The 25,412-nt window shown below is 39.1% G+C and overlaps 1 protein-coding gene across 12 annotated transcripts in view; it reads right to left on the bottom strand.

Moving 5' to 3' along the window:
* rap1gapb (RAP1 GTPase activating protein b) overlaps positions 1 to 25,412 on the bottom strand; it is a 96,233-nt gene that overhangs the window by 8,773 nt on the left and 62,048 nt on the right. For 10 of the 12 annotated variants that reach the window (XM_077573670.1, XM_077573662.1, XM_077573663.1 and 7 more), the window contains 14 exons: positions 17,544 to 17,654; positions 12,674 to 12,721; positions 11,072 to 11,110; positions 10,221 to 10,406; positions 9,934 to 10,037; positions 7,320 to 7,398; positions 7,191 to 7,244; positions 7,034 to 7,117; positions 6,847 to 6,947; positions 5,236 to 5,365; positions 3,365 to 3,520; positions 3,223 to 3,294; positions 3,042 to 3,128; positions 1,961 to 2,104 (listed from right to left, as the gene is read on the bottom strand). In XM_077573670.1, the coding sequence (XP_077429796.1) occupies positions 1,961 to 2,104; positions 3,042 to 3,128; positions 3,223 to 3,294; positions 3,365 to 3,520; positions 5,236 to 5,365; positions 6,847 to 6,947; positions 7,034 to 7,117; positions 7,191 to 7,244; positions 7,320 to 7,398; positions 9,934 to 10,037; positions 10,221 to 10,406; positions 11,072 to 11,110; positions 12,674 to 12,721; positions 17,544 to 17,624 (1,365 nt within the window). In that variant the 5' untranslated portion in view covers positions 17,625 to 17,654. The remainder of the gene's footprint in view (positions 1 to 1,960; positions 2,105 to 3,041; positions 3,129 to 3,222; positions 3,295 to 3,364; positions 3,521 to 5,235; positions 5,366 to 6,846; positions 6,948 to 7,033; positions 7,118 to 7,190; positions 7,245 to 7,319; positions 7,399 to 9,933; positions 10,038 to 10,220; positions 10,407 to 11,071; positions 11,111 to 12,673; positions 12,722 to 17,543; positions 17,655 to 25,412) is intronic. The other 2 variants (XM_077573667.1, XM_077573673.1) reach the window with 1 other exon arrangement.

Below are 25,412 nucleotides of genomic sequence, written 5' to 3'. Positions count from 1 at the left end.
AATTCTGACTACAATCTCAGAATTCACATTTTCTCACTTTAATCTCAAAATTTACTTTAAAAACGTTAATCTCAGAATTCTGACTATAATCTCAGAATTCACATTTTATCCCTTTAATCTCAAAATTTACTTTAAAAACTTTAATCTCAGAATTTTGACTTTAAAGTGAGAATTTTGACTTTGAGACGTAGCGCTATGAATTGTGTGTGTGTGTGTGTGGGGGGGGGGGGGGGGGGGGGGTTGGGGGGGCTGGTGGTTCAGAATTCTGAGAATAAAGACAGAATTCTGACTTTAACTCTTTGACTGCCAGACGTTTTCAGAAAAGGGATGCCGTGGGTGCCAGCCGATTTAAGCATTTTGACTGATCTTTCAAGGGCCACAGAAAATGATGTGTTTGGACTATGGAAACACACATACTACCAAATGAAAGATTGGACTCTCATCTTTCATCAGAAAAAAAAGTTTGTTTCTACCTTATTCCGTTTTTCAATAATCAACAATAGAAAATGTTTTTAAAAAAACGTCTTTTAACGTCTTTGGCACTCCTCCATAGGATTTTACTAAACGTTATTTAACGTTTTTGGCAGTCAAAGAGATAAAGTCAGAAAGCTGAGAGCAAAGTCAGAATCCTGCCAACCTTTTTTTTCTCTTCACTGGAACCCAATCCTCTTCCGTATGTATGCACTCCCACAAGTCCAAACATGGTATACTGATTTAATATTGCATTTGTGAATATGAATTAAGCAGCCAGATCCACCTGTTTTTAGCAATCTCACGGGGCGGCCATTTTGTCTTGCTGTCGGCTGAAAATGACATCACAGTGCAAACATCACAACCAAATCCAGAAAAAAGGTGAGCCATGATGATGGACATCACCTGAGCTCTTAGGTACTGTGATGTCATTTTCAGTCGACGGTAAGTGTCAGTAAAACACAAAATGGTCGCCCCGATGTGGATAAAAACAGGTGCTTGATTCCTATTCACAAACGCAAGCAATATTAATCAGGATGCATTTTTTTTTATTTGACTGTAACAGTGAGACTAATTTGCATAATATCCAATCCCACAACATGTTTCTCCACCTATGACATGATAAGCAGGCTGCGTGAAGATCCAAAGTCACTTTTAAGACACTGCATTGTCTATAGAGTGTTGTCGTAGCATTTGCTAACGGAATTTGTTTCTAATTAGAAGCACATGCCCGGTTGCTTAGTGACGTTTTAGACACAGTGGGGGGGTTTTGTATTGTGTATGTGCACCAGATACACGCAGCATGAAGTGCTACTTCCACGAGTGAAAATAATTTTACTGTCGTTATGGATGATTATTACCCCCCCCCCCCCCCCCCGCCCAATCTGGCTTCCGCGAGTAGAAGCTGCTGTAGTCACGACGCCAGCTGTACCCAATCATCATGGTGACGGGCGAAAACTGGACTCGCCATTGGACGAGCAGGATATGGTGTAGCGTATATAGTTGCAGGGCAAAAAAAGTGTAAAGTGTGACAGTATTTGGACCAAAATATATCACAAACATGTTCTCATAACACCTGGGGAATTGATTTCAGGTGTGAAAAAAAAATGCATAATACGTCTCCATTTAAGTGTAGACAATCAGAGCTCTCACAGCTGCGGCAAGGCGGCTTGGACGCACTCCCGCGGCCTAAATGGATTGATGGAGGACGGCCAGACAGGACAGAGAGCCTCCGGTACATAATGTCCAAAAAAATAAATAAAAAATAAATCATCCGTCGCAAGCCAAGCGAGTAAATCAAGAGCCACAGGCCTGGTCCTTTGAGATCCAAAAGCCATTTAGTCTGCTTGGCTTTGTCGCAAATGAATACCCAGAATTCCCGGGCCGGGAGACAAGGGAGGCAAAAAAAAGCATCTGCAAACTTGCTCATTCTCACTCATGCAGATGAGGTCGTGCCTTATCGCGGTTGAAATACGGACGAGGCCCGTACCTTGAAGGACTCGAAGAAGCCTCCCCCGCCTCCGCCGCCGCCGTTCTCCAGTTTGTCGTCGTCCCCGCCCAGGCCCATCATGGACTGGCTGTTGATGTGCAGCTCCTCGTACAGGGTCTCCAAAAGGGCGGAACGTGTTCGCTCCTGAAAGCAAACAACATCTTCACAAATACTGGTTGTACAAAATTGGTAGACAATTACACAGAAGTAGGAGTTAACTTTATTCATGATTTCAAATGAACTTTTAGATGCTTTATTGCCAAATTGCAAAGGACGCTTTCACAAATAAAAATGACATTTCTGCGAACATTTGTCAACCAGCAGGCCGCCCCCACTGTAATACTACGTAACGTAGCCATTATATAGTTTTACAATAGTTCTTAACTCATTCACTCCCAGCCATTTCCACTGAAGCAACCCCCTTCGCTCCTGGCTGTTTCACTGGATTTTGCACAGAATATTGTGTTCTATTGCTATAAAAACAATGAACCTACCAAAAGAAAGATTAGAGTCTCTTCTTTCATCAGGAAAAAAAAGTATATTTCTTATATAACATTAGAATATAGTTAAGTTTCATCATTATTAACAAACCTGTTGAAAACACTGGCAAAAAGAGCTGGTTGCAACATGGCCCTTATTGACCCTGGCTGATCTCTTATACTCTGCTTCCACCTGCTGGCCGTTTTTTTGTAATAATTATCAGTTTTTTAAGCGACCAGCGACCTCTTCATGTCAGAAGCTGTATCAAAGCCTTCTGTGTGCTCTAGCATAAAAAAAAAAACTTAAAAAATTTATAAATACGTTTTTGGGAGTGAAAGATAAAGTATTAAAAAACAAATGTATACATTTTTGGGTTTGAATGAGTTAACCACATCCACAATTTCATACTGTTGGTGTCAAAAAATCTTGTTGGGAAGACAATGAGCCCTTTTTAACACCTAAGTCTTGTCATTAATTTGTGTTAAAAAAAAAAAAAGGAGAAAGAATGTCAGACCCACGTGGGGAGTAAACAATAGCATTGATTGTCAAATTTTTTTTATAACAGTAATGAAATTGAAGAATGTCCCAATCCTGGCCTCACCTCCAGCTTGGCAAACTTCTCCGCCTTGTAGCAGGCGTACTCGGCATTGATGAGCTTGGTGAAGAGGAACTCGCGGAGCTCGGGGCCCTGACGAGAGCCAAAGAATGAGAAGAAGAAATGTGAAGCTACACGATCAGGGTGAGGGTCAGCGTTTTCCTGCTCACATGACGTCATCACCGACCTTTCTGAAGATGGCCGGGTCAGGCAGGGCCGGCCCAAAGAAGGGCACGTCGTCCCTCGCCGTCACTGATACCTGATTGAGAGGAAAGTGACGTATAAAACAAGGTTGATCTTCAGAGATCGTCGTCATGGGAGAAACAAACCTTGTATGTGACGTTGTCCGTACACGCGTCCTCCACCTGGACCACCACGTACGCGTGCAGGAAGTTAGACTGGATCATGTCGGGAACGAAGGGCGTGTTCTCTTCCTGGAACACGATGGCGACGATGTCGTTGCCTATGTGCCTCTTCCTCTGCAGCTGGTATGGCACAATCAGTAATACATTTAATAATAATGCATATATTTGTGGAGACTGGGGTCAAGTTGTATTTTACAATTTTAAAAAAGTGCAGAATTTCACAATTTACTTCATGTTAAAGATTAAATAGCTCTTAATATGAAAAGAAAAATGCTGTCACCATCTTACGAATGCAATTATGCCATCTAGTGTCAGAAAAATGACCTCAACAAATCAATATCATGCTCATTTTTTTTACATTACATATTTTTAATTTTAATTCAATTTGTATGATTTATTATGAAATTATTGTATGAACTCATTTACTGCCATAAATTAATTAAAAAATATTTATTAAAAATTAGGGGCGACAGGCTATTAATTTTTTTTATTGTAATTAATCGCATGACTTCACTAGTTAACTCACGATTAATCACAAATTTTATATCTGTTCTAAATGTACAATAATTTTTTTTTAGGTTTTCATACTCTTGTTAACAAAAGTGGGAAAAAATGTTAAACTAATAGAAATAGTTCAAATGAATTTTTGACGCATATAGCCGTCTATGGCAGTGAATGAGTTAATGACAAAAAGATGAAGCCATATTTTTTCCCACTTTTATGTTAACAATAGTATGAAAACTTATATTAAAATATAATTGTATATATTTTTGTACATTTAGAACAGATATAAAATGTGCGATTAATCGTGAGTTAACTATTGAAAAAATAATTAATCACACCTAATGAAATTAAATACAGTTGTGCTCATACATTTACATATCCTGGCAGAATTTGTAAGATGTGTACAATCATTTAGAGAGATTCAAATTAAACTATAAGGCATTTTAGAATAGCACAATCGTTCATATTAGGGATGGGTGAGAATCAAGACCGTATAATAAAATAAAAGAAAATATAGTTTGACTTTGGCTTAAAATGAGTAGAACATTTCCCTGGAAAGCAGCGTTAGAGGCAAAAAGGGGAACAAAATGTCGAGCAGTGGAAGCTTCATCGGCGATGACTTTATTGGCTGTCATCTTTCATATGTACATAAACGCGCAATGCAGCCATGCGAATAACACGCTCCTCATTTTCTCCAACGCAGATACGCTTTGAACGCCCGCAAGCACGGAATTGGACAAAGGCCCGTTCAGAATCCTCTCAAAGTGTTCAAATTGGAATGGCGTGGACCTCCACCAAGGCCAAAAGTGCAGGAAGTGCAGAACGTCTCACTCACAGGCACAGGTTTTAGAAACAGGCTGATAAAAGATGACTTTTTTTGTTTGTTTCATTTCACACTAGATGACTGGGCTGCCACAAAGTTGCATACAAGTCATAAAAATGTCATTTCTCCAGAGCGTGTGTCCTTTTAATACTGCGTAAATCAAATCATGGAAATGAGAACCCAAGAAGCACCTTGGGAAAGGTAATAGGAGGGTTGCTCTGATTTTTGCATCCTTTTTTTCCCCCCTCCTAACTCAAGAATCAGGCCATGTGAGATGTCCGCCCATTTGATATGAAATTGGAGGGTTACCATGGTAACAAACTTAATAAAGCGTACCAAAGACTCATGAGGGACTAACGCAACATCTTACATGAAGAACGACAGCATTGGTGCAGTGACAGAACCTTCTTAACCAATTCTCAACCGAACACGTGTCACCGTAATATGAATCTTTTGAGACCTGTTGAGCATGTTAGCACTTAATTAGCTTAGCGGAGCGTCACCATACCTGCTGGGAGTCTCCCTCGGTGTAAGGTAGCTTAGTGGAGACGTGGAACATGATCTCCTTGCCGTGGAAGTTGGTGTAAAAAGATTCCGTCCCCGTTTGGCCGTGCGTGACGTCGAGGCCTCCCCGAAACCTGCGGCCGAACGTCACGACGGGAGAGACAGATGAGACGAGACATTTTAGTGCACAGATTTAAACATTGTGTGTATCACGATTAATTTATTTTAATGCCTTTATGTGTGCACATCTTGGCCATTAGAAGATCCAGGCACAATCTAATGAAACGAAGAAGACTTTCACAACTACCGTAAGTGACTCATTGTGGGAATGCTGTGGGAAGCATTCCCACAATGTTATTGTGATTTTTATTCTCCACACTTTTTTGCCGCGTAACAACTCCCACATAATAGGCCTAGATCGTCTGATTTCACATTTACAGGACGATTTAACATTAAATGTAAACATTTCCCCATTCATTTTCAATAGGACAGACATTGACATTTTTCTAAGTCCCACTTTTCACGCATAACAACTTATCATCATTACCACCTGTCTGATATTGCTCAGTAGCGTCGTTGGTAAAGTGCATTCTCCAGTAACCAGGAGGTCGCAGGTTTGAATCCCACCTCCGACTGTACATTGCAAACATATCCATAGCCGTTATGCTAAGTGATATATATATGTATAGCAACTGACTATCAGATCAGGAAATGGATTATAATTTCACTGAAATGATTTAAGCACATGCATTCAAATCTTTTCAGCATTGCCACACAATTTCTGAAGCAATTGCACTTTGTCTAGTTAAACTGCAATAATACTGTAGATTTCATCTTTGCAGAGGATAAAGAAAATATTCCTCTGAGAATTCTATAGTTTGTGTTGAAATATCCATTGCTCAATGTTATAAGCCTTTAATACTAAAATAATTAATGCTATTAAAAATGAACAGCAAAAATGGTTTAACTTCAAGCGCATCTGTTCAAGTCTTTCAGTAGCTTTAGACAAATACCGCGAGTCCCAAGTCGCAAAATTGTCGACTTTAGAACATCCGGCCATCCTTGTGCACACTGCATGATAAATCGCCCTCAATTACCTTCTGTTAAGGGTTCATTTATAGGTGATGCATAATCAATAGTGAGGTAAATAATGGCCAGACATGAGGTAGAGTTCTTTAATTAGAGCTGAGAACGGCAACATAAGAGTGCCCCATTGTCAGGATAGAAATTGCAGAATGATGGGGAAGGAGGAATGATGGACGGGTTGTAAAGATGCAAGATTATTGACTTTGACTGCAACCTTGTGAATATCATTGAGAAGAAATAACATTCATGCTCTGATACAAAACAATGACAGACCATTCAAAACCAATCTAGTTCTGACATAGATAAATTCCTCAAAGACTGCAGGGGATCAGTTGAGAATTGTGATGAGCTTATGAGTGCTGATTTGATCTTGTCTGGTGTATCACATTAAGACCAAAAGGATCCTTGTACTAATCTACGGAAATTATCCTTTAGAGTAAGAGATTCAAGCATAGCCACTGTTAGTGAAGGATGCGGATTGCAAACCATGTGGACGAAAATGGAAGCAATAGAAAAAGAGCAGGCTCACCCTTTAAAGTCATGCAGCTCAATCTTCTGGCCCAGGAACTCCAAGAACTCCACAAAAGCCGGACTTTCTTCCATGTTTCCAAAGACTTCCTCTTCCGTGGTCTGCAAGAATAAACACAAAGATAAGAACATCTGTCAGGAGCAGTGACACGTCTTCAAGAAGAAAACATCTCGGGAGTAGCACTCGCCTGACCAAACTTTTGATAAATGACTCCAAACTTGAAATTGTTGTTGATGACGTGCTCGTCAAAGGTGACGATGAGGCGTGACGCCTGGGGACCAGATGATACAGTAAAAAAAAAAAAAAAAAACATTTAAAAATCATCTAAAGTTGAAAGGACTTACCTTTGGGTAGAGAACTGGATAAAACCGATCAACGTTTACTTCCTCGCAAACAAGCTGAATCCCCCGCAAAAAAAAGATGAATTAAGAAATGGAAAAACTGCTGGTGTCTTTGGATGATATTTTTCTTACCTTGGCCATCTGGACCACGTTAGGGAACTCTGTGAGGCAGGAAATGGGAATGACATCGTGGCAGGTTTTTAGTCTGGAGCTGAAAGTCAAACAGTAATTAAATTATTAAGAGTGATTTTACAGAAGTGTGTTGCATTCACTTGAAAAGAAAAAAAAAATCATTTTTTTATGACCAGTTTTTGAGGGGGACTTTTTTTTTGTTTGTTTTTTTCAGTTTTACTGAATATTATTTTCCTGCCATTAAAAAAATATTCGGAAAAACGGGGGAGAAAAAAATATTCAAAAAAACAGGTGGAAAAATGACTCAGAAAACCCAAAAAATATATCCAGAAAAACAGGGGGTAAATTATTTTCTTAAAAAATATATATTAAAAAAATACTACAAAAAACAGAGCTATTCCAAAAAAAAAATGTTTTTCTGAATAACAATTTGAATATTTTTCCCCCAGTTTTTATACTGAAAGAAAAAAAACAAAAAAAACAAAGCTTCCCCCAAAAAAATTTTCTATTTCAAGTGAATGCAATACGCTTCTTTATAATTTCATCGTCTTTTTGGTTAAAGTGACAAAAATAACGGTGACATCGGCAACATTGGCACAATGTCCAAAATCAAGAAGATGCATTTAAGGGTGCCCGTTCGTTCAGAATTTTGAAAGTCCATCCATCCATTCTCTGAACCGCTTTCTCCTCACAAGAGTCGCAGGTGTGCTGGATCTTATATCCCGGCTGTCTTTGGGCGAGGGGTGGGCTACACCCTGACAGTTTCTTCAGTAACTGAGCCTACTGTGTTTTTTTTGTCAGCACTTGACAAGCCGTGACTCTCAATCAATCACATTCAAACTTGGAATTTTTTTATTTTTTTCCCCCTCAATGTTTGAAAAACGGCCCAGTTCCCCAAAACTATGATTGTTTGTTACATTTGTGCTGCAGTACTCTCCTTGATTCTGGACATTTAAGCAACTGAGCCCGTGGAGTTTTCACATCAGTGCTTGAACTGTCAAAATTCTCTGATGCTGCGATGGATTGGGAAAATTGTTACAGAAGTGAGTGCCAAGTTATGAACAAGGCCACTAAGTTCTCCTCTTGAGAAAAAAAAAAATCAGTGGGATTCTAAACTGTGACTATTCAACTACCCCCTCCCCAAGTGTAAAAGAGAGAATACAATAACGATGTAGGCCGGATGACTGTAAGCTTGCATCATCCACTCGACAGCCCCATTAAAAGAAAGCCAATGTGGCTTTTTGAATGTGGAGTGGAAACTCAAATTAATGTATCAGTTAAGTGAGTCGCGGGGGCGCCGGCTTGCCAATGCACGTCATTATTCTTGCACAATGTGCCGGTGGATTTTAAGTCAACAAATATTTAAACCCGTTCACTTTCCCATTCATGGGCATAATGTTGAGTGTTTGTCCGAGCGAGACTGTCATTTGGGGAACACGGCTCAATGTGACCCGTTTCCAATGGCAGGAACATTTGTGCAAATCACAGGCTCCGAAAGCATCGAATAAATAAATCAACAGCTCTCTAAGTGCTTTTCCATAAAGCAGGATTTATCTTTCTGCTGTTTGGTTTAGATGCACCCCAATATCATACCAGTTGAGCGTGGCTTCGCATCCCGATTTGTGATCCGGATATTTAGACAAGAATGAGCTCACATAAATCAGAATTTTTGTTTTCCTTGCAATTTGGAAAAGTTTCACAAATAAAGAACATTATCCAAACGATCAGTGCTCAGGCGGAGTTGTAAAAAAAAAAAAAACCCTAAAACCATAACCCTCACCAAATGAACACATGTGATGATATGATACTAATTCCAGTAAAAATGGTCAACCCTTAATCCAAACCCTAACCCTAAAATAGAGTGATAATTAGGGTTAAAGTTTGGAGTTTTATTTTATTTTTTAATTTATTTTACCTTATTTTTATTACATAATTTTTTTTAAATATTTTTGTATTTATTTTTATTATATTAATTAAAAATATATATTTTTATATTTATTATTTCATTTTATTCATTTTTCATTTTATTTTATTTCTAGACCTAACTCCTTTAACCCTAACATCTTAGCTCCTGCCTAGGCAAGGCAGACTGATCTAAGCAAACAATTCCGTTACTAATGACTTCTCAGAAGAGTGCCCCCCCCCCCCCCCACCCCACTCTATTAAAACTCCATATGGCGTTCATGAAAGTCGAAGGCCCTGCAACAATAGCAGTCGGAAATCACATCTCATTGAAGGACAAATTAATGTGGACGGTCAGCTAACAGCTTGTGGTTGGTCAGAGCAAGCCGGGGCCATTCTCCCCGCAGCAATGCCCTTTATGAGCAATTATAGCAGGGGAATGCGTTTTGGAAATGAATCGCCTGATGGATGCGCAGACCGCTGCTCTTCCTCTGCGTCATTATCAGCGTCCCTCGACTCAAAAGTTGCTCGCTGGGGGGATGAAATTCAAACGGAGTCATTTGTGAACTCCGTTTTTTTGTTTTTGTTTTATTAGGGGCGGGGAATGTTGCTTTATCTCTTGGCATTAAAGACATAAAAATCTGGCGATGATTAAAGTGACCACGGGCGCAGAATAGTAGCCATTTAAAAATATGCTAATAAGTAGACGTACCGTAGCATCAACCGCAGATGTTCCTGATCCCCGATGACATCGTACTTTAATGAGAAGACCAAGTGGCCCAGGGCGGCGTCCATGGTGTAGTAATTAAAGTGCTCCTGGGAGAAGATAGGCAGAAGATTTCATGCATGTATGATCTGACAAGGGGATAATACAATAAAGAAAAGCAATGATCACAAACACATAGGGGACAAGAACAATCATTATTTTTAGTTGTGTAAGTAATCATCAGTTAATTCTATTTTGTACAGTTTGCGAAATACAACATTGACTTGGCTCACTTTGCCCATGAACTGTTTCCTGTAGATCTTGGCAGCGCTGTTTGTCTCGAGCTTGACGTAGGGGGCGGGGCATAGAGCTTGCACAGCCTCCGGTGTCCCTCTAGGCTCGTGATTGGTTCCCTCGATCCAGTAGCCCCCAAACTGGGGAAGCAAGATAAGCGGGAACGGGCTTCTGCGACCAAGAACCTGTGATAGACAGTAAGGAAGTTAGCAAAGAAGATATTGGTTGACTAGATTGACGTTTTCACATCAGTGCTCAAGCAGTCACATTACTCAATCCAATTTGGGGATAGATTTTTGTTTTTGTCAAAAACTGTAATAGTATGTCATGTTCCTGGTGCTGCAATTCAATTTTGGTCCTCGAGGGCTGGAGTCCTGCAGGTTTTAGATATTTCCGAGGATACTATTTTCTTATAAAGTCCAGGGCTGGACTGGCCATCTGGCATACAGGACAGATGCCTGGTGGGCCGGTCGGTGTCTTATGGGGCCGATGTGGTGCTATTCAATTATGATTTTCCTCCATTTTACTCTAAGAAATTAGTCCACAATTTAGAGTGAGCAACCAATTAATCAATTTACAATATAGAGAGCAAACCGAAGTAATCAACATCAGTGGCAGAGCTACATGGTAGCCAAGGATGGTCAGGAATCGGGCTGGGCCGGCGGGCCCAAGTCATAATGCCAGGGCTGATTATCTGTGCTAGTCTAGCCCTGACTGTGCCAAATAATTAATCCAGAGTTTGAATAATTTCAGCGATGTACGATTTAAATTGATGTAAATTCTGCCAAATTTGTTCCAGATAACAATAAAACACACAAAATATTTTGAGTTTTATGCACATGCTCAGTACCTCATGAACACTGGGATACGGGATGTAGTCCTCTTCTGTCTGTAGGGACGGACACAAACAGAAGTCAAGCTAACAAAAAGATGCTTTTGGTTTTGAACTTGAACTGAGCGCCATCGCACCCGACAACCGTGCGGCGAGACGTTTTTTAGGGTCATTTGTGTGACATGTGAGAAACATCACTTACAGCAAGATTTGTCTTTCAAATGCATGAACACCCTTTGTCAGCATGTAACCACTCATTTGAATCAAATGCCGTTATTTGGCAAAAGGCTTTGATTGGCGAGCTGCTTTGCTAATGCATTCCTTATTTAAACACACACGACTGAACATTCATTTCACTGTTTGGAAGTTCCGTCTCCAATTTCACCCTCTGATTCTTGTGCAAGTCATAGCTCCTGCCTGTGCCTCAATTTTGTGATTCAGGGAGAGATTGAGGAACATTTTGAAAGCTGCCCAATCTTTAAAAAAAAAAATATATATATATATATATACACTGCACTGCGCAATGTACTGGGTATTTCTGTGACCTGTGTTCCCAAACCTCTATTTTTGACGTGGACGTGTCTGCTGCATTGCGACTAAGAATTCCCCAAGTGCAGGCTTTCCAAGTAAGGGGTGCATTAAAAAAAAATTAGTGGCGTTAAAAGAACTTTGGTCTCTTGATTTCCTGATCTCCCTAATTTGTTGGAATCTAGAGGTTTCTGGGGTTGGTGAAAGACTCTGGTTGGTAAACCGGTGGGTAGTAGGTGATGCCTGGTCGGTGCTGGATTTCACTTTCCTTGCTTTGATCCTTCCTCGGGTCTCCTGACAACCTCACGACTCTTGCTGGATTCTGAAGTATTCGGTTTAGGTGAACGGTATGGGATTTTTAATAGGTTTTAGGTGAATTAATGAGTACACACTCACACATACAAAATAAAAATAAAAAATAAATTTAAAAAAAGAGAGCGAGAGCAATGATGATGACATGTTGAATCAGTAAAATTACCGAATGAGCAATACAGAGCTCTCTCAAAAAAAATTTTTTTTTAAATAAATGAAAATTTTAAATCAACTCAAAATTAACGCACACATTTTGACACCCCTACTTTTTAAAAACATTTTTTACCTTCATTGCAGTTTTATTGTATTTAAATTGTGTTTTGCTTAATTGTACTACATTATATGTTCCAACTTCATTTATGCACAGCAACTTGTTTTAGTGTTATTTTTCAAGTGCTCCATAAATCAAATTGAGTTGGCCAAAGAAAGTGAATTCCCCCACAAAGGGCACCTGAGCCCCTGAAAAACCACAACAATGCGCACCTGAGCATAACAAGAATATGTAGTGTTTACTTGCCCAGCTTTGTTTGTTCCCTGTAAGGTTTCTAATAGTTACCACTAATTGTTCAGCTTTCTGACTCGTGTGCAGAATCGACACTGTGCCAGTGTTGAATTCCAAATGCGTAATCCCCATCTAGGTAACGTGGGGATTTGGCATGGTCGCAGCTGGTGAGCATGCTTAAAAAGCCTGTCGGACAGCTGATAAGGAAGACTTTTCATCCATCATGGATGTGTTTCCGCGTTGTGCTCGGCGAGGTGATGGGAGGATTTGTGACTCACTTTGAGGGGCGGAGGGAGGGGGCATCTCTGCTCGTCCATTCTGCAACCCTGCAGACAGGAAGAAGCGTATCAAAGGATGCGAACGGAGCAGGTGAAAAAAAAAAAAAAAAAGAGCACCGCAGCAGCTTTCAAAAGGTACAAGCTCAACAGAAGCGTTTTTTTTTTTTTTTTTTTTTTTTTAGAAGCGTCAAAGTCATTCCTGGCACAGCACGGAGGTGTCGGATTATTCTTTGTTGCCTGTGACTCATGATCACGTTACATAAAGTCAATCTGATGCTGGCGGAGGAGGTAAAAGATGCTCCAACAAAGATACATAGAAAAAAATGCCAAACTCCAGAAGTCATTAGACAGAAATGCTAGTGTGGACTGAAGAGTGCCAGGGAGGGATTTCGCCCCATTGTATCCATTCTCATTGTGCTGTCACTTCCCAAAGCCCAGAGTGTGTTTGTGAGTAAGAGGGAGAAGAAGAAAAAAAAAAACACATTGCTGATTAGTAAGCTGTTTGTGTGGAAAACCCCACAGCGAGACTTGAGATGCATCAAATTTTGATGCTGATCTTTTTGGACAAGGGAGAAGATGAAAAAAAAAAAAAAAAGGGAACAGGGAATGTTTTGAAGCGAAATCCTCCTTTCTTTTTGCAGTACAATAAAACATCAAAAGTGCAGTATGCATCTCACTCATAAGACTTTTCTATTTGGCGCTCGAGCAGTCACAATTCTCAATCAAACACCTTCAGACTTAGAAGTAATCCAGCAGAACATGCAACCGCTTTATGCAACTCACAAGATCTGCAACAGAAGATTCTATTCGACATTTGATCATCTTAAAACTTAAGAGGTAGACGGGATGTAATGTAATAGATTCTGGTTAATGAATGATATTTGTGTGGCATTTATGTGCTCTCATCCATTCCAGGATGCACATATCACTACTTAGCCCATCGTGCGCTCTAAAAAAACGTTGAGTCAAAAATAACCCAATTATGGATCAAAAATGGACCGATCCACTTTATGGGTCAATTTAACCCAACTTTCTGGGTTGTTTTATACAAAATGACCAATTTTTTTGACCCAAGGAAAGGATCTGACCAATATACACGTGTTGTTTTGATCCATAGTCCACTGTTTTTAGAGTGTGGTTTCTCGTCAGCGCTCTCGCAGTCACAATTCCTGATTGATGACTTTAAATGGGAGAAGATTAATTAAATAATGGAATGGGGATGTTTTCAGGAGACATTCCTTTCTTTGACTTTCGCTTTGCATTGCGAACAACAACAACGCATGGAACTGCAGCATGCAGCTCGCAGGTTCTCTCACAGACTTTTTCTTTTCGGCGCTCTAGCAGTCACGATTCTCAATCAATCACCTTCAAACTTAGAAATAGCTCAACATGATGTAATGAAATACATATTGGTTATTGACTGATGTTGCATTAATATGATGTTCTCCATTCAGGATTTTATGTGTCATTGAGTTCATGGCGATTTCTTGTCAGCACTCGAGCAGTCGTAATTTTTAATTAATCACCTTCAGTGAAGAAAGATGGTACTTCTTTTAGCTCTCTTTCCCCCCCCCCCCATTTGTTTCCCTTCACTTAGCACAGTGAACAGTAAAACATGCAACGGCTTTATGCAACCTACAAGATCTGTCACAGAGAATTCTATTCAGCACTCGAGCATCAATCACTTTAAAACTTAAGAGGTACAGTAGTTGGGATGCGATGTAATACGTTAATGAGTGATATCTGCGTGAGATAAATCAAAAAAACGGAACGGGGGATGTTTTCAAGAGATGTCCTTTACTTTCACTTTCACTTTGCATAGCTAACAATAAAACAGGGAACTGCAGTATGCAACTCACAGGGTCCTGTATAGGGTTTTCTAGTCGGCATCCAAAGCACTCACAGTTCTCAATCGATCACCCTCGAACGTAGAGATGGAAAGCCAGGATGTATATCGTAATACATGCCGGTTTATTGAGTCATATTTGTGTGGCATCCATGCGCTCTACTCATTTCAGGATTTACGTGTCATTGAGCCGGCAGAGATTTTCACATCAGCACTCTTGCAGTGGGGCACGATGAAGAAAAATAGAACGGGGGATGCTTCAAGAGACGTCCTTCGCATTCTCCTTCACTTTGCCTCGTGAAAAAATAAAAACGAAGAACTGCTGTACGCAACTCACAATTGCTGTCATTGACAGCTGCACTCACTTTTCACGAACTTTGAACCCTTTTCCATGCAGTTTCTATCAACAAAGCTAAAATGTTAACCTTACGCCGTCAAGACAAAAAAAACCGAAGGTTTCACGGATAACCGCAGTCCGTACGAGTGATTGCAATCACAATAAAAGCAAGGTAGAAAAAGGCTGAAGCCAGCAAATATTAAACACACATGAAAGGCAAATTGAGAGTTACAGTGATGCGTAAACATTGCGGCTGCAGGTTGTCGGGAATACCAAAAAGAGCAGAAAAGGCAGGCTGGTGCATCAAGGGAGAAATAAATTGCATTTTGGGCGTGAAATTCAGAGAAAGGCGTTTGATTATAGCTAGAGGAAGTGCCGTGGTTGAGCCGGAGAAAAGCCACTTACGGTACCTGCATTCGCTCGATCATGGCAAACAGGTCCGAGGTCTGACGGGGGGGGGGGGGGGGGGGGTTATAGAGGGAGAGTTGACACAGAGGATGGCTTTAGACTTGTTTTGATATCATTTCCCACCGGTCTTCACCGAGTAACAACACTTTATTCAGAAATCTCTCGACTCTTTAAAAATGTCATATTTTGGATCGTCCCTGCACTCTTGAAGGCAAAAATTAAACAAGCAGCTCTTCGGGGATCAAATAAAAAGATCCTTTGACAACCAATTACGCACAGGATACTTTTGAAATGACCAAACTGTGTTAACCCATGGGCAGTATTTTATTTTGAAATGGCTTGGACAGAACCAAGAAAAAGCCAAAAAATGGTCACAATAACACCTAGGGGTTAAACAGACCCGCTTGACCTCCCCGGTGAGGAATCACTAAAAAAAATCAGTATCTGGTGCGTCCACCATTTATTTGCCTCACACAATGCAACACATCTCATTCGCATAGACTTGATCAGGTTGTTGTCATTTGTGAAGAGAAAACCTCCTCCAATGTGCCAGACGCCATCCAATGTGAGCATTCGCCCAGTCAAGTCCGTTATGATGACAAAATGCAGTCGGGTCGAGACCCCCCGACGGGGATGCAGATGAGCTTCACCGTCACTGCTTCCGACAGGCGTGTACAAATTCTTTGGTTATGAATTTTGAATGGATTTATTTGAAAGGGAAAAAAAAAAATCACAAATCAATTTCCAACGATAAACAATAATATTTCACGAGTACATTTCCTGTACAGTTGCTAGTGCTAACTAATTTCTCCCGTTCAACACATGTGAAAGGCGGGCACATCTGGCCTAAGACTTGTTGTGTACTCAGGCCTATTTATTCACCATGTAACACAAGTGGACTGAAATGCCAGGCTGATGTTTCCACATGACATCCTAAATTTACTAAGGGCCATTGCGGGGGCTTGCCAAACGCGCATGCATACACGCACACACACACACCAAGCATATATGTGCATACCACTAATGCTTTTACAGCTTTTTATATAGGTAGACACCTAAAAAAAAAAAAGTGTGAGTATTAATAATTGCAGTAGTCGCGATCATGTTTACTGGAACGCTAACGCGGTGAAAAGGAGCCGTCGCCACAGAACGCAAGATCATCTTTAATACTACGCAATAAACACGAACATTGGTACTGCTGCTTTGGTTAGCAATTGGACTATACCAGGGGTGTCAAATTCAATTTTTGTCGAGGGTCAAATAGTACTAGTTACGGTATCACATAGAGAGCCATTATGATTGTAAAATCATAAAAAATGTTTGATTCCCATTGTACACTGAAAACAGTTGGGTCAAAAGTAACCCAATTATGGATTTAAAAAAAAAAGACTGATCCACTTAATGGATCAATTTGACTTTCAGTGTTGTTTTATACAAAATTATTTTTTTTTACCTACGTGGGTCAAATTGACCTAAGTAGAGAATCTGACCCAATTTTCTGGGTTATTTTGTATAATATTACCCCCCCCCCCCCCCAAAAAAAAAAAAAAACCCACTCAAAAATTTGGGTCAAATTGACTCCAGTTGTTTTATAAAAAAATACTCAATTTGTGACCCAAAGGCAAACTGACCCAAGTAGACAAGACAATCTGGCCCAACTTTTTGCATTATTTTATACAAAATTACTCAAGTTTTGACTCAAAGTCAAATTGGCCCAAATAAAGGATAAGTCCATCATTTTTCAGTTTTTAGAGTGTACACAAAAAAATGATAGATACCTCATTTTAAAATTAAAAGTCAAAGATAACAGTTGTTCAAGTTTAAGTTACTGCAAAAAGTTGTCTGGACGAGGGAGAGCGAGAGAGGTTTGTTGTCATTCATACAACAGAATAATAGTTTGGAGTTCAACTAAACAGACTCAGATCAAATTGAGTCAAGGTCATTATTTTGTGTAATTACTTTGTCATGAGGTTGTTATAATATCAAATATTTGTTTTGGCTCAATAACGATTTGGGAAAACTGCATTAGAAGGTCAGATTTGAGAAAACAAACTTGTAACTTTATCTTCTTTTAAGAGGTTTCCATTTTGCGCCCACCCCATCCTCCAAATTCTGTGCCCAGGTTGACCTCAATGCCCCTCCCGCTACACTGACCAGTAAACCACAAGCACATCTCTCTCCCCGGAGGAAGGTCAGGAGCTGAAACGTCTCATCTGCAATCAGCAATTGCCTTCCAACCTTTGACGGGGTGAGCGCAAAAAAATAATAATCATACTCACGTCGCTCAGGCATCTCCTGTTGAGCAGCGGTCTGCGGGGGGCGCTGTGGAGCAGCGCGTACGAGAAGGTGTTCGCCATCATGGTCGCGCAACGACAGCGAGCGCTAAAAGTCTGTCGATCAAAAAAACAAAACAAAAACAAAAGCAGGAGGAGATTTGAGTCGGAGAAACGCGTTGGCGTGTGAGGAGCAAGATGTTGCCGTTGAAATGTGGGGATGGGATTCCACTTCCTTCCTCTTTTTGCAGTACACGCACTTGCACTGCAGGAAGTTGAAGGAAGGGAGGAACAAAATGTCTCAGATGCTTTACACACACACACACACACACACACGCGCGCGCGCACACACAAAATGCTACGGCACTTCTCATTTTTGTTGAATCACAACAGAGGAACATTCATCTTCCTCTCCGCAGCTTGCACAAAGGGGAGCTCTTAAAATGGAAGTCTTCTCTCAAACTTAATTACCACAACATCATGTTCCGTTCAACCTGATGTTGCAGTTGTTTGCATGCTGATTTCATATAAGAGGTGTTTGTACAGGGGAAATATATATATTTTTAAATCAAATCAAACTTTTCATACATAAAAATGCAACTCAAAGTGCTGTGTAATTAAAACATCCAACATGAAAACAAAAAACAACCACAAAACCTGAAAAACTATCTTAATTAAATGTGGGGTTCCCCAAGGCTCAAGTTTAGGCCCAATACTTTTTCATCTTTATATGCTTTCCCTTTTAAACCGTACTTTAGTTACTAAGTCATGGATGGCATAGAATTTCCTACAAATCAAACAGGACAAAACAGAGGTTTTAGTTGTCAGAGAGATTGAACACTTTGCAATGCTCCATGTTAGAAACGAAAAGTCTAAGCCCTTATATTTATTTTTCTTTTCCTTTAATTTTCATTCCATTCAAAAGGTAATGACATGTCTTTTACTTTTTTCTTTTGTACTCTTTACATCCTTCCATCTATCAACTTCCTGGTTGTGAGCTTGCTGTTCTACACTACTGTTACATCACAACTGTCTTCCCATGGTGACTTAATCAGCAAGGCTAAGCGAGGATCCAGAGCCACTTTCAAGTGAGGGCTGGAGACTAGCCAGTGGACTAAACTGCCTGAAACGCTCTGAGGCATGCACTGTCATGTAGGGAAAACAAAAAAAAACAGGGTGTAGCAACGCTATCGTGCAAAGCCCAAAAGGTAAGCAGAGCTGCATGAGTACAGATGAACAAATTCTGAGTAATTAAATAGTCGATAGGATAATAGATTCCAAAAAGATTTGCATGCGACGGTGCTAAATACGACTTACATGCGGGTACATTTCCAATCCGACTGTATACGTGCTTTGGTGCTGCTGTTTTAGTGAGCGACTGGATCCAGGCATACTCAGCGGTCTCATTTCATCTCTATGTCAGTATGCGACATGATCCTAGACTGAGCTGCCATCACTTTTACTTCGTAAGACGAGAACGAGCGGGAGCGGGACATCTCCCACTCAGTCACACTGGCAGCCGCCAGATGATATCGCTAACCCATTCCTAGCCGCAAGGCCGCTCGCCGCCAAGAGCACACATTCTGACCATGTACATTTTATAGTCGTGCAGGACTTGAAAATAAACGGGACCTCAATGAGACGAATGCGAGATGATTACAGACTCATTCGAAATCCCACTTGGGTTGGTGTGGATATTGAAGCCTATTGATTGCAAAGTTGTGTTGATGAGTGCGGCATTTCAACTCAGCTGCTAAGCACGTAGCGAAAAAAAAGGAAAGCTATTCCACATCTGAGTTAGTGACAATAAAAAAAAAAAAAACGACAGCCTTAAACATACATAAACATATGCCGCTTACAAAATGTTCGGGACTTTTTGGACATCAATTTGCCATTTTCTGTAAAGTGGCAAGTCAGGCAATATTTATTTATTTATTTTTTATTTTTTTCTTCTTTTCAGGAGAGCTCAGTATTGTTCATTCGATTTGACATCATCATTGCTCTCCTTTTTTTTAAAAAAACCCCCCAAATAAATCAATTAAAAAAAATTTAATAAATGTTTTTTTTTTAAATATATATACATATACACACATATATATATATATATATATATATATATATATATATATATATATATATTTTTTTTTTTGTATATGGGTGAGTGTGTGTATGTGCGTGTGTGTGTGTGTGTGCGTGCGTGCGTGCGAGCGTGTGTGTATTCATCAGTTCACCTAAAGCCCATTAAAAAAAATCCCATACTAATAATATAATATAATAATAAATTGCCAAATGCAGAAACATCAATGTAAGTTATCACGATGTAGTGGCTCTCGCTAACAGACAGAATTAAGTAATCGGAATTAGGTTAAAAAATTCTATATACGTAGACCATGTTTCTATAAATTTTGATATTTGGTTTTTATTTGAGGCAGATATTTTTTCCATTAAAATGTGATTTATGAGGAGGTTAGACCATTGGTCGATATTCAGAGTTTGTTTATTTTTCCAGTTAACAAGAATTGTTTTTTTAGCGATAGTAAGGGCTACAAGTGTAGATTGAAATTGTTTATGTGGTAAGTCAGTTGTTGTTAGGTCACCTAGCAAACACATGTTTGGAGATAAAGGTATCCTACAGTCCAAAATAGCGGAAAGTTTTTCTAAGACTTTAGTCCAGAAATACATAACCGGAGTACATAACCATAAAGCATGAACATAAGTGTCTGTAGTGTTTTGTAAGCATTGGAGACAAATGTCGGAGTCTGAGAGTCCCATTTTCTTCATCATATATTGAGTAATGTATGTTCTGTGAATAATTTTATATTGGATAAGTTGTAAATTTGTGTGTTTTGTCATTTTAAATGCGTTTTCACAAACTTGAATCCAAAAGTCAGGTTCCGGTGCTATAGACAAGTCTGTCTCCCATTTCGAGATGGGTAAAGACATTTTATCAGTATATGAAAGTCAGGCAATATTTCTATCCACTTGCTCATCCAATCACAAATCTAACAGCAGTCGTGTAAGATTTGTGAACGTCAGTCAGCAAGAGTGGACGGATACGGCGCCGCCCACGTTCGCTGTGGCTGCTTCGGCTCAGGATAGTTTCGCCAAGATAGGGCGAAACAGAGCATCAAAACCAGTATTTGTCTTGTATTTGTGGTTTAAACTCTTAATGTAGGCAATTCTAATCACTTTTAGGCGAGCGTCAAGCCAGGCTCGATCCCTATCCTCCGCAAATAATAGGGTCCGTCTACTGTATCCCTAACTTTTTGTGATTAAATAAACACCCCTGTGACTTTTTAGTGGAAAAAAAATGACACAACAAAGAAGCACTATGTCAGCAGCAGAAAAAAACTAATACTCTGCACAATTGATGCCACCCGGGGATAATAACAGAGATGTGACCTTAGGCCAAGCAGATTCTTCAAGAAATCTGCTATTAAAACCACTAGGGTGCTTCTGTAAACAAAGAAGAAGTGAAAACAATTTTGTTGAGATTGAAAAACTGTCTGGTAGAGTGTTGATTAAGCAGCATGTACACTAGGCCAAATACAATGTTGTCGTCCTCCTGCGGGTGGTAGATATTGGCTTCAAGTGTCAGTCATAGACGGAAAGCAATTTTTTCCTCATCAGGAATAATGGTAGAAAAAAAAAAAGTAGAAAGGAAACCGCTCACCTGCTCTAACCACTGAGCTACAGCTGACGTGATCTTGAAATGTTGTGTAATGGGGTTGACAAATGTCGTGCTCTGAATGACTGAAAGTTTGTTGAAAATATGGAATGAAATTGAAAAACACTTCATGTGAAACGACATTGAATATAATGCATGTTGAATATCTGGACACTAATACAGCGGTCTCAAACACCTTATTAAAGAAAAAATGCCTTTTTTAAACTCTTTGACTGCCAGACGTTTTCAGAAAAGGGATGCCGTGGGTGCCAGCCGATTTAAGCATTTTGACTGATCTTTCAAGGTCCACAGAAAATGATGTGTTTGGACTATGGAAACACACATACTACTAAATGAAAGATTGGACTCTCATCTTTCATCAGAAAAAAAAAGTTTGTTTCTACCTTATTCCGTTTTTCAGTAATCAACAATAGAAAATGGTTAGTTTCACCTCTGTTTTGAAACAAACGTCTTTTAACGTCTTTGGCACTCCTCCCTAGGATTTTACTAAACGTTATTTAACGTTTTTGGCAGTCAAAGAGTTACAAATGTGGTGGTATGGGGTTTATTTTACCTAGAAAAAAATTAAACAAATAATAATAATAATAAAAATAAATAATAATAATAATAATAATAATAATAATAAATAAATACAAATTAAATTAAAAATAAATAAAAATAAAAATAAAAAATATTTTACAAATTGACCGCTACAAGTTTGACACACTCTCAAGCTCCATCTACGCTCTCCTTTCTTGCAAGAAAAAAAAACAAAACAAACTGAAACCACAAGTTTAGAAGGTCCAAAGTAGTGTGACTGCTAAGACAACAGGGAGCAATCGTATTGTTGAAAGAACCGCCACCGTTTTGAAAAGGCAGAGATCTCTTCATCTCTTCCCTTATTATCTGGCACCGCCATCCAACTGACGGCCTTCGCCTCAGCGTCCGCCTAAAAACACAGTATGCAGACGTGTAAAAAAGGAAGTGCATAAATATCCATGAACTGCGGCTGCACAGCTCCACGAGTTCATTAAGTCCGCACAACAGAGCGCAGCCTTTTTTTTTTTCTTTCATTTCCTTTGGCAAACATGCAAATGATTCGCCTCTGAAGCAATACATCTTCTCCCCCAGTACCTCATTGATGCTTTCAGAGTTCCTCTCATCCTCGAATGAAAAGCAGACTTCAAAGAGAGTCAATCAATGGCTGCAGATGTCTGAATGGCTTTCACGAAGCGACCTCTGCCAAGTAAATCGACTCCAGTTATACCTCACTGTGGCCAATGTGTGAGGTGAGCCACCTCCACATGCTCCATTTCAAATGCAACATGTACACATGAAAAAAGAAGTGCAAAGACGACTATTCTCAATGGAAAGTATTATTTCACTCTTCTGCTGACCGACTAAGGGGCGTCACCGCTTGGGAGGGGGGCATCGGTAACTAGTTTGCTGCCTAAATGGGCTGCAATCAGAAACAATACATCAAAAACCAATAGCAATGCCCTTTTTAGGAATTCCACTGCAAAGAATATTGACAAGCCAAACATATCCAAAATTAAGAGTTGAACAGACAGGCGAAGTTAGCACTCAGGTTTCAACAGGTTTGGAAAGTTAGTGCTAGCGTTGCCAACATAGCTGTAATAAGAATTGAAACAGAACGTAAAGAGGAAGAGAGCTTCGATTACTAATTACAGTATTTACGTTCAACTTCTTCACTTTACTGTTCTTACGTTGGTAACACTGAATTTCTTTCGCTTCCTGGTGACTCATTCCATTCTTTTTCCCACCATCTACAATGATCATAAATTCTTCATTTTAACTCATTCACTGCCATTGACGGCTATAGATGTCCAAAATTCATTTCAGCATTAGTTTAAAAATTTCCCCCCACTTTTGTTAACAAGAGTATGAAAACCTAGATTTTTTTTTATTGTATTAGAACAGATATAAAATTTGTGATTAATCGTGAGTTAACTAGTGAAGTCATGCGATTAATTATGGTTAAAACTCATTCACTGCCATTGACGGCTATAGACGTCAAAAATTCATTTCAGCATTAGTTTAAAAAATTTCCCCCACTTTTGTTAACAAGAGTATGAAAACCTAGATTTTTTTTTTATTGTATTAGAACAGATATAAAATTTGTGATGAATCGTGAGTTAACTAGTGAAGTCATGCGATTAATTATGGTTAAAACTCATTCACTGCCATTGACGGCTATAGACGTCAAAAAATTATTTCAGCATTAGTTTAAAAATTTCCCCCCACTTTTGTTAACAAGAGTATGAAAACCTAGATTTTTTTTTTATTGTATTAGAACAGATATAAAATTTGTGATGAATCGTGAGTTAACTAGTGAAGTCATGCGATTAATTATGGTTAAAAATTGTAAGCGCCTGCCACCCCTAATTTTTAATAATGTTTTCTTTAAAAAAAAAATATAAAAATTTATATATATATATATATATATATATATATATATATATATAATTTTTATTTTTTTTAGAAAAATGATAATTAAAAATCAGGCCATTAAAATTTGTAATCGGAATTAATCGCACAACTTCACTCGTTAACTCACAATTAATCACAAATGTTATATCTGTTCTAAATGTACAAAAAAAATCTAGGTTTTCATACTCTTGTTTAAAATTATTATTATTATTTTTTAAACTAATAGAAATAGTTCAAATGATTTTTTTGACGTATTTAGCTGTCAATGGCAGTGAATGAGTTAAAATGAAGAATTTATGATCATTGTAGATGGTGGAAAAAAAGAATGGAATGAGTCACCAGAAGGCGAAAGAAATTCAGAGTTGCCATCGTAAGAACAGTTAAGTGAAGAAGTTGAACATAAATACTGTAATGTCCCCTATTGCACAACAGAGCTGGTGGGGAAATGAGTGGAGTGTGTGGTTTCCCCAAGGTGGGAATGTAGGTAGCCTCAACGGGCTGCAGTAGAAATTAAAACAAAAGAAAAACGTTTCGAATTGGAAGAAGTGAGGAGTTTTCGATGTCCTATATTTCACCACAAATGTAGATTGTGAGTGTGATTTCCCGAGGCAGGACAGAAAGTCAGTACTTCGAAACACCATGACCATCTTATTTTGCTTTGCAAATGCAACTGTGCATTTTTTTTCTTCTTCTATCAGTTGTTGGAATACAATTTTCTCATTTAATTTCATTGCTGAAACCATGCTTCAGTGGAGTGGTTTGTTTCACAAAATTACAATGTGCCGCCATGGAAATTCAAATAGAGTAACAGGGAGGGTGAGGAAGGGAACAATAATTTTGTAGAAATAAAAAGAAAATATTTTTTTTATAACAATATACTTTCAAGTATTTTCTGCTAACAAAAACAGAGAATAAGTAAGCCAAACTTCATCTTCACTCGCTTTCCGAGTTTTCCTTTTTAGTGTCTGACATTTTTTTAGAGAAACGATCTCTGTCATGGTAGGCTGAATTGGCGCATCAAAAGCTTTTCGCTCCAAAGCAAGCAGCAGGAAGGCCTTTCATCAGTTTACAAGGTGAAACGGATTAAAAGACAAACTTTATTGGTGTGCAGCAGTCACACACCATGCAAATCTCCATGTAGACAAACAACACGTTGCTTTTAAAATCATATATGCCGGTGATTCCTAACCACATTTTTTTACACGAGAAAATCTCACCGCACAAAATAGAGCAAAAATGTAAAAAAATAATAATAATAAATGCCCATACCTTATTTGCTAACAGCTAACTAGCAAAAAGAATGAGAGTGACTGGACCTGAGACAGCTGAAAGCATTCAATAGCAGCTATGGCTAACGACAACGCTGCTATTTTGTTAAAGGTGTTCTATGTGACTAGTGAAGAGGAATACATTTATTTGTCCTCTTTGCGTGTTCCAAAATTTGAAGACAGGTTTAATGTAAGAAAAAACACCTTTGCAAAAATGATTTAATAAAAAAACAGAGATCTCTGGACATCGTGACAGACTCCAAACATCACATAACAGGTGGAATTTCCGAGTGCCGAATGTGTCTCTTCCGCGTGTAAAATGGCTTCTTATAGTTAAACAGACCGCCTCTCTTTCATTTGTAGACAAAACATACTCTGTGGGTACTTTTCCGTGAGCGATGGCGAAAACAGAGTCAGGGGTGTGTGTGTTCGAAGCAGATTTTGTTCTCAAGGACTAAATGTGTTTTCGCACAGAACCCTGAGAAGGAA

Source organism: Vanacampus margaritifer, chromosome 8 (assembly GCF_051991255.1).
Source record: "Vanacampus margaritifer isolate UIUO_Vmar chromosome 8, RoL_Vmar_1.0, whole genome shotgun sequence".
NCBI lineage: Eukaryota > Metazoa > Chordata > Actinopteri > Syngnathiformes > Syngnathidae > Vanacampus > Vanacampus margaritifer.
The sequence above is the reverse complement of the archived record's forward strand: the minus strand, read 5'-3'. Positions and strand labels throughout refer to the sequence as shown.